This window comes from Zea mays, chromosome 10 (genome assembly GCF_902167145.1).
Source record: "Zea mays cultivar B73 chromosome 10, Zm-B73-REFERENCE-NAM-5.0, whole genome shotgun sequence".
NCBI classification, from domain to species: Eukaryota; Viridiplantae; Streptophyta; class Magnoliopsida; order Poales; family Poaceae; genus Zea; species Zea mays.
Genome location: NC_050105.1, coordinates 60,133,924 through 60,144,068, shown reverse-complemented (window position 1 = coordinate 60,144,068; position 10,145 = coordinate 60,133,924). Strand labels below are relative to the sequence as shown.

Genomic DNA, 10,145 nt, shown 5'->3' with positions numbered 1-10,145 from the left:
CTTAGCCCGAGTCCGAGCCCTGGGTCGGGCGGAGCGGAGCTTCCTATGGTGCCTTTGGCAGGGCCTGACTGCCTGTCAGTCTCACTCTGTCAAGTGGCACTACAGTCGGAGTGGCGCAGGCGGCGCTGTCCTTCTGTCAGGCCGGTCAGTGGAGCGGCGAAGTGACGGCGATCACTTCGGCTCTGCCGGAGGGCGCGCGTCAGGATAAAGGTGTCAGGCTACCTTTGCATTAAATGCTCCTGCGACTTGGTCGGTCGGTGCGGCGATTTAGTCAGGGTTGCTTCTTAGCGAAGGCAGGGCCTCGGGCGAGCCGGAGATATGTTTGCCGTCGGAGGGGGGGCCTCGGGCGAGACGGAAATCCTCCGGGGTCGGCTGCCCTTGTCCGAGGCTAGGCTCGGGCGAGGCGTGATCGAGTCGCTCGAATGGACTGATCCCTGACTTAGTCGCACCCATCAGGCCTTAGCAGCTTTATGCTGATGGGGGTTACCAGCTGAGAATTAGGAGTCTTGAGGGTACCCCTAATTATGGTCCCCGACAACAATATTGGAGACCCACTCTGCATATCTGCAAGGTCTAATAAAATTAGCTTCTAGCATGCGGTGAACTTCGTCCTTTATTCGTGGGAGTAATTCTAGACGAAATGTTCTGGGCTTCTGCTTAAAAGGCCTGAAACCGGAGTTAATTGGCAGTCGATGCTCTACTATCTCTTGGCTCAATCCTAGCATCTCGGTGTAGTTCCAAGCGAAGCAATCAGAATATTCTTTTAATAGACCGATCATTTCATCTCTAGGATCGGTCTCCAGGGTCTTGTTCACAAAAGTCGGCCTTGGAGTTTTACCATCTCCTATTTCGATTTCCTCCAAAGGATCGGCCGATGTAAACCCCTGTCCTAACTTGTCAAGATCTCTGAATTCCTCTATTATGCCTCCATTAGAGGAACTACACGATCTCTGTGCGGCTGCGGGCCGTCCGATTTTGGAGGCCGGACCATCCACGACACTGGGTCCATGCTGCGACACTTGCCCGGCCTTAAGGGTCGAACCATCCTATGAAAAACCAGACCATCCGGCCTCAGGGACCAGACTGTCCGTGACCTAGGACATGTTTCTTATGAGTGTACTCATCATTTAAACTTTACTTGGGATTTAGCCGAATTTCCATCGGCTCTAGCATTATAGGGGTGAAGCCTTTCCTATCTTTACTTATGAATTGATAATCAGAAAAGTCAACTGCTATGAGACATGTAGCGGTCTCATAGGTCCAAAGTATAGGGGCATCGACCATGGTGATGCAGGCCGATGCATCATCATGTACTTGTTCCACGTCATCGCCTACCCATTGTAGTAACATTTGATGTAAAGTAGAAGGTATACATTGATTAGCATGAATACAATCTCTACCTAAGATTAGACTATAATTCCCTTCAACATTAGCAATGAAGAATCTAGCAGCAAGGATCTTAGTCCCGATGATTAACTCAACGAACATGACTCCTTTTGGCTTTGATCGAACTGTCAGTCCCTACATCACTGAGCATCGTATTGGTCCTGACAAGTTCGTTGTCTTGCTTTCCTAATTTTCTGTACAATGAGTAAGGCATCAAATTTATGGTCGCCCCTCCATCTACCAACATCTTAGCAATCGGTATTCCATCAATATGACCGCGCACAAAGAGCGGCGTCAAATGGTTAACCGGTTCTTTTGGCTTAGTGAAGGCGGCCTCTTTAGGACCAAAATTGAATTGATCGACGACGGGTTCATCGTCACCAATAATAGTACAATCGGCGGAGAACATAATAACATTTATGTCCATACCTGAGTGTTCCGGCATAGCCCCATAATCGACCAAGTCCTCTTCCAGTAGGTCGTCTTCCTCCATAGGTATTGGCGCGTCCTTGGAGGCGTCCTGGCGTAGAGCGGACGGTCCGGACTCAAGAGTCGGACGGTCCATGTCATCCATGGACGGTCCGACCTTTATAGCCGGACGGTCCGGCCTTTACAGCCGGACGGTCCGGCCTTTATAGCTGGACGATCCACCGTACCTACAGAGAGCTGTGAAGTTGTTGTCTCATTTTCTGTCTTCATGGCCATTTGATTTATTTCAATGGCCTTTGGCCTCCACCTCTTTTGTGGTGGTGGATGTGTGTCATTAAATATTTTTTCTACTTCCTTTTTCTTTCTCTCAAGCGTTGCAATTTTCGCTTTTGAGACCGTGTCAGTCCCGATGGGCACCATCAGGGCATGGAGTATTTTGGGTCTGCTGTTTTGATGGCAGTCGTGTCTCCTTCTTTGCTTGTACTGGCCGATTTACCAAAAATCATCGGCCCTTCATTATTTCCCTGTATAACGGCATCTACTATACCTATTTTGATGATGTCCCTTTTTGTCGTTCTCTTGGTTGTTGTAGGTATATGCCCCCTGCCGGATTGGTCGGCCTTTGTAGTCGAGTGGTCCAGCAATCTTGTTGGGCATGTGCCTGGTGACCGGATTGAGTGGTGCTCAATCGGTCTTGTACTGGAGGTGTCATCCTGTTGAATACAAATGTTTGGGGTGTCCCCCAAGCAGGGTACTGTGGCATCCCAAATGTTAGTGGCATACTCCACATTTGATTTGGGACATATGATGGTGGTATGTATATATATGGATATGGCACATGTGGATATGGGGGTGGGGGTGTCCATGCAGGCAAGTTAGGTCTTAATTGGACAGTATGACCTTGCTTCTTTCCTGATTGGTGAGGTGGTCCCATCGGTCTTGCCTGCTGTCGCTCCTGAGTGGGTGAGCGAGATCGCTTTGTTGGGCGGTCACTTGGGTCGGCCTTCTTTTTAACATATTTAGACAATAACTGGTCAAAGGTTGGGGCAGATCTGATCAATCAACCAACTGCCTTTACTGTGTTAGTTTTCCACGTACCTATTTCTGGTCGTCGTGGTTTGAAGGTACGTGGTCGTCGTGGCTCCTGGGCATTGCTGGACCGTCCGCTGGAATGATCTGGACTGTCCGGTGGTGTCCTTGACCGTCCGTATCTGTGCGTCGGACCATCCGCAATGCGCAGAATAAGTGCTCGTGCCTGGTTTCCTGCTTGTGCCTGCGCTTGCCCCCCAGTGTTAGAGGTAGTGATGGTAACCTTCAGAGTCTCACCTCCATCGGGAGTCCTCTCCGCCACCACCTTTCTGTGGGAGCTTTTATCATTTTCATCGGCCTTTCGCGCGTCGCCGATGATGACCTCCTTGCCTTTGCCCTTATCGGCGGCGTTAGGCCGAATCAGGACTTTTTTGCCATCGAAGTCGATCATATTTATTGGAAAGGGCTCCGTGTCCACCTGCATTTCCTGAAATTTCAATCGTCCCTTGTTAATGGCTGATTGAATCTGTCGTTGGAATACATTACAATCATTAGTGGCATGAGAAAATGAGTTGTGCCACTTGCAGTATGCACGACGTTTTAGTTCGTCGGCGGGTGGAACAGTATGATTTATTTTATTGTTGCCATTTTGAGTAGTTCATCGAATATCTTGTCACATTTGCCAACATTAAATGTAAATTTAACTTCCTCCTGCCGTTTCTTTTGATCCGGCTGTAAGAAGGAACAAGCCGAAGATTTGGCCTGCTTAGGCCAAACCATTTCAACAGCGTAAACCTCTTTTGACTCGTCGTCCGAGCTACTCTGGTCGCATTCTATTATGTGGACGTTGTGACAAGTCGTTTTGGCAGTTTCTTTTCTTCGGCTTTCACAAGCAAAAGCTCTCTGATGTAACTGTGGTAGCGTAAAAACTAGATGCCTTCCAATCTTTCTTTTAAATAATATCGCAACTTGTTAAAGGCTAATCCCGCTAGCTATTTTTCTGCCAAATGAATTTGAAAGCATCGGTTTCTTGTATCTCAAAATCTCCGGATGTAATCATTAACCGATTCGTCTTTCCCGTGTAGCAGGGCCACTAAGTCTACCAAATCTAACTCATAGTCACCGGAAAAGAAGTGATCATGGAATTTTTGCTCTAAATCCCCCATGACAAAATAGAATTAGGAGGTAATGTGGCATTGGCATACCATGCGAATGCGGTTCCTGTTAAAGATAATGAAAATAAACGCACACGGAATGCCTCTGTGTCGGCCAATTCTCCTAATTGTGCTAAAAACTGGCCTATGTGTTCGCGTGTGCTTTTTCCTTGGTCACCCAAAAAAATTGCGAATTCGGGTATCCTAGTTCCCTGTGGGTATGGGTGATGGTCAAATCGACTGTCATAAGGTCTCCGATATGACTACACCCAGGGACCATGCTTACTCCGAGCTTATCTCGGAACGCCTCGGCTATCTCTTCCCTTAATATATCGATAGCAGCCGGTGGGACACCACCGGCTCTTTGGTCCAATATTGGTTAGGTTGTTTGGATACTAGCATGTTGTCTTTCCCCCATTGGTTTGAGTTCTGTGGTGTATTAATATTTTCCCTATGTGGTTCATAGGAACGATCGTCTCTTTCCGGCCTTCTATGGGCCGAAAAGAACTCACCCCCATGTGTTTGGAATGTTGTATTATGGTGCTGGGTGCTGTAGGATATGATGGGAAATTTAGCTGGGATGGATGACGATTTGGGTAACAATCTTCCTCAAAAAACTCTGACGCGGATCGTCCGGTTAGATACGCGGATCGTCCGGTTGTATGTGCGGACTGTCTGGCCATATGGTCGGACCATCCGTCGCTGTATGCAGACCATCCATCACTGTATGCGGACGGTCCGACTGGGTAGTTTAGGGTTTGCGCGGTATGTGGTGGCTCGGGTGCATATCTCGGTAATTCATTTCTAAAAATAGGACCGGCCACCGCTGGCCCGAACCGTCCATGCTCACGTGCGGACGTTCCGGACATGTGCATATTGGCAAATTTATTGCCGATATGCGCAGGAGGTTGTGGTTGCCCAGGGTACATGTCTATCGGCATCCCATAAAGGGGATGTGACTGGTCGTGACAACCTGTAGCCGATGAATTAGACGTGTTTCCCTTAATTCAACCTCGTGCGAAGGAAAATTTGCAATAGTAGATTTATCAAACGCACGTACTAGCCTTCTATAATCATTTTGCATACCTCCTATAATATTTTGCATTTGGTCTCGCTATTCATCTATATAAGCTTTAAGAGATTGGAGCTCGTTTCTGTCGCTTACCTCAGGGGTAGTCGTAGTAGGTCGGAGCGAAGCCAGATCCGTCGCCAGTTGCCGAACGACTTTATTGTTCCTATCCACCTTGAAGTTGGCCAGGAATTTTGCTTTCACTTCTTGGATCAGCTGCTCCTTGTGCTTCTTGAACTGGAGCTGTTCTTCAGCCGGCAAGGTTTCCCAAGTCGGCTCGATGATATTGTTGGGGGAGACGTCAGAGTTATCCCTTGAACCGGTCATTGAGGGCCGATCTGATAGGTCTATATGTGATTTCCCCAGCGGAGTCACCAAAAAGTGTGTTGGCGCCGATCCGGGTGCCAATAACTGTGTTGAGAATCGGCGGCGGTGCTCTCTATAGAGGCGCGAACGGTCCACAGCCACGGGTCGGATGGTCCGCGACCTGGCACAGGGCTCGAGTTCCTACTTGATGAGCCGGACGGTCCACGCTTGATGGCCGGACGGTCCGCGTGTACGCAGGGGCGGCGGAGTTCGCCTGCGGCGGCTAGATCTCGCTCCCGGGAGGGACTCCGTCGGGGAGGAGAGATCCTAGGCCTTGTCTAGGGTCGACAGGCCACCCTAGACACCTCTAATCGACGTAGAGCCGAAGAGAATCAGAGATTTTGAGATTGAGGAAGGCTAATCTAAGGCTAAACTAGAACTACTCCTAATGCCTAAGGTAAAAACGAGATGTAAACTGATTATTGATTCGATTATTGATGATTAATCGCCTGTAGTCCTCTATGTATATATAGAGGGGAGGTCTGGACCCGTTACAATCAGTATCCTGAGCTAAATCCGCGGTTTTAGGTAACAAATCCTACAAAAACTCGAAACTCTAACCGATCCTTCGCGCGCGCGGACCATCCGCGCCAACGGTGCGGACTGTCCGGACCGCGGACCGTTCGGCCTCAGGGCCGGACCGTCCACGCGGCTGTTTTGCCGCTCAACAATACTGTCTCGGTTCTTTTTTATTTGTCGCGCTTTAATTTAAAAATAAACTAGCGGACCATAATATTCGAGAGCAGAGGTAGTATTTTGTACCTGACGTATGTTTGACCATCTATAAAACTTAAATGCCTCGATCAGCTAGCTATGTGTAGTAATATAAGCCACTGTTCTACTGAACCAGCAGTGATGTAAAGTTATGTTCAAAAGTACTCACGGTTGTGTACTTTGCATTTTGATTTGTGCTAGACACGAAAAAAGACGGCTGCTTCAGATTTTCCGGAGTGGTCTAGCTTACGAATATTTGATATTTTGATTCCTTCCAGTGCGCGCGTTAGTAGGGTTACTTGTTCTATATGACGTGGTTTCTTCCAGACTTTCTTGTTGTGACAATGTAAGATAATTAGGCTTGTTCGTTTATGCCGGATTGGTGGTTCGGAACGATTTCTAACCGGATTGCTTCTCTAATTTATATAAACTTTGATTAACTAAAACGATTTCGGATACAATCCGATACAAACGAACAAGGTCTTAATGTATTTCGTTCCTCTTCTAACTCAAACATAACATGCATAGTGGATCGATAAATCTATATACATATCGTCTACAAAGATAGAACAAGCCTTGATGAAATACAGCTTCACCAAAACGGCTTCTCACAGAAATGGGATTTGCCACACTGCAGCTGGAACATCTATATATATATACCATGTATATATAATAATCAGAGAAGACGATACGCTTGTATATACAGCATTATGTTCACGATAACAAAACAGATTTGGACCAGAGAATGTTGAAATACAGGTTCATGTCATTATCTTGGAAAAAAATAAATCAGCAACGCAATTCCCATGGCGATTGGCTATGCAGAACCTTAGTCCAGGTCCATAAGTTGATTACTCAAAGGAAAGCTGAATATGTCACCGAGTACTGAAAATGAATAAATCTTAGCAAACAAAATCCTCCCTGTAAATACACTGGAAATGAAATGAAACCACAAACGAAGCCACAAACGAACCTGCAGGGTCGTCCTCTGCAACAACTTTTTCTATGGCGTTTTCAGGGTTCTGTTGGTGCACTAATCCTGCATTGCATAAGTTTGTGACAGAAAAAAAATTGTTTGTTTACTGCACTTTGTGCGTCAGAGATCTCAAACTGGATGGATGGGTACGTTTTATATTGCGTACCTGCTTGTTGGTCCGGAATCAGTTGTTGATTATTCATTATAGTTTGTTCATCCTGAACTCCTAGGGGAAAAAAGAACATATATTTATATTAGCTTATCAGATAGCAAATATACAGCGAATTGAATCAATAGTCTAAAGCCAATTTCATGGAACTAAAAAAAATATTACCTGTTGAATCCTCCAGATTGTCTTCAATGTTTGAGAGATCCATGAGTTCATTATTCAGCGGAAAGTTGAATATATCAGCAAAAACTACAAAAAATAAACATTAGCGTATGAAATTAAAAAAACAATTATGAAAACAATACTTTGATGGTAGTCATGTTAATGAGAGTAGGAGCATCTCCAACAGTACCGTAAAATATAGGTTCATCAAAACAACAACTTCAACAATGTCTTATTTTACAAATGTTTATCAAAAAATATAGAGATCATGAAGTGACACAAATATAATACACCTCGGATTAGTATCGTATCCTTGTTTTTTACATCACCCTCAACCTTTTATTTTTATAATAATATAATTTATTTCGTAATATGATTTAGAGTTTAAGGGTTGGAGCTCAATTTATTTTTAGTGTCTTAAATGATATAGTATTTTAAATTTGGGGGCACTATTTTGAGGCACCTTGTTGGAGATTCTCTAAGACAAAAGTTCAAGGATTCATATTTCCAAAGTCATGTGTTCATACTTGCATCCTCCTTGGATTGGTCAGTATAAACAAGAGATCACTTCCATCTAATTTAATGTAAGAAAAGTGAACTACAAAATATCCTCATTTTGTCTCCATCCGTTGTGCCTTGTTCTTATATGCGTAAAACGTGATTTATAAGAATGTTATCACCAGGAGTTCAACCGAGCCTAATGCTAAAAATGTAGGGAATCAAATTTGTTCTCCCACACAAAAATCGACCCCAATAAATAGGCAAATAGGCACCAATGTCTGGCACCTGCCACTTGGGCTTGACAAAGTGTCGTGACCCCTGACACATGGGATTTGGCCAATTCCACCAAGACGTGGAGTATGAAGTATGAATATAGGGGTGGACCCACAAAGAGCCACTAATATTGTGGCAATACCTGAAGGACCACTTCAACTAGTAGTAGCTAATTGTGCTACCTATACCACAACATGATATGATCCACCTATGTTTTGAGACTATAAGTCTGTGGTACCATACTAATCTAACATGTATAATATTGTCTCTTAGCTACACCTTTATGGCTAGAAGATCACCTACACTAACTAATTAGGAAAACCATATCCACCTTTCATGCTAACAACATAGAATTGCAACAACAATATAGGAAGTCGAACTACTCCAAGTATTTTTAGTTAATATCAGGACTACTACTTGTAGAGTGGCAGAATGATAATGTTGTTGAGAGGTCACACAAATAATCATTGGGCCATGGTTCTGCCTAAAGCACATGATAATGTTGTTGAGAGGTCACACAACTATTAGAGGCATCATGGAAAATGAAATAAGGTGCATTGTTCAAAGGAAGAGGTAGCGAAAGCTGAAAAGGAAAGTGAAAGCCAACAAGGAGACATGTGAAAATTCAAGGTGAATGTCATAGATGTGAAGTTAAGGGACGTTACTCCTAAAATTATTGCACCACCGAACACCTAGTTAAACTCTATAAAAGTCCTTCGTAAATAAATAACACAAATAGAGATCAACATGAGTCTGATTTTACCACTAAGCCTGAAGCTTGAAGGCTCGACATGAAAATTGTCGATCCAAAAGAAATTGGTAAAATGCTCAAATAAACCGCATCACAAACATCCTCCTTATAAATGACTGATAGTTTTGGGTACCTACAATGTCATAATGCACTCTCAACTTGTGTCAACTTTAGTCCCTTGGACATGTACACCCCAAGAGGGCATCTACAAACACCAAAATTCCTAAGTCCACTGTAATGTTTCCTAGGAATAATGAAAATTTGATTTTCTTAAAGCATGTTACTATAATATTGTTGCATCTACGGCCCTCCGTAGACCTTGTGGAAACCATTTGATGGAAACTGCAATCTATGTTAATACTAGATAGAGGCATCACTAATACAATACTCTGGAACACTAGATATACAATCCATATATTTACTAAGAAAAATGGAAATGTTGTCACCGTCGTTGGAAGTAATGCTCCTACCATATGCACCAAAAGTGCCACTCTGGTTCTCCTTATGGGTACCCAAATCATTGTGAAGGATGAACTTTTGTATGGTGGTTAAAAGCATACCCTTTTGAGTTTTAAAGCTATCACATGGTTTTCATATAGAAATCAAGATTAAGCAAGATATTGAATATCTACTAAACACTAGATTCAATGGATACCATAAATACGTGATGGAAAGACTCCTCTTAGCGTCAATAGCTTTGTGTTATACATACATAAAATCCACAAAAGAATATGTTCCGACATAATCTAGCTTTATCAACCTACTCAATAAATACTTGACATGACTAGTTGGTCACCTAGGTTGGGTATGATGAAAAGGACCAACAATAATTATACTAGCCATGATTTTGAGTGTGTCCTTGATCCTGAAGATTTTATATGCACCACATATGAATAAGGGAAACTAATCACACTATACCATGAAAGATTAAGAATGTTCATATTTGTGGGTCTATTCATCACCTATCAAGCCTATCTTGGAACATTATGGTACTAATTGTGGGTGCACTATATGGAGCTATGTTTACTTGTGTCCACAGGGAATCATGCCTTTTATTTCTCCAATAATCATGTTAAGAGTAGGTTTTCTTGATAACCACATTATGTCCATATTCAAATGGATAATGCTAGTGAGTTTAGATCCCAAGGTTTTCATGATTATTTCTC

At 43.8% G+C, this 10,145-nt stretch overlaps 1 protein-coding gene across 1 annotated transcript in view; it reads right to left on the bottom strand.

Annotated features, from left to right (window-relative positions):
• Window positions 1–6,780: 6,780 nt before the first annotated feature.
• The window catches only part of LOC100193884 (uncharacterized), a 29,356-nt gene continuing 25,991 nt past the window's right edge, over window positions 6,781–10,145 (bottom strand). The window contains exons 12-15 of the mRNA NM_001176801.1: window positions 7,458–7,541; window positions 7,290–7,349; window positions 7,121–7,186; window positions 6,781–7,032 (exon numbers count right to left, since the gene is read on the bottom strand). Coding sequence (NP_001170272.1) covers window positions 6,977–7,032; window positions 7,121–7,186; window positions 7,290–7,349; window positions 7,458–7,541 — 266 coding nt within the window. The 3' untranslated portion in view covers window positions 6,781–6,976. The remainder of the gene's footprint in view (window positions 7,033–7,120; window positions 7,187–7,289; window positions 7,350–7,457; window positions 7,542–10,145) is intronic.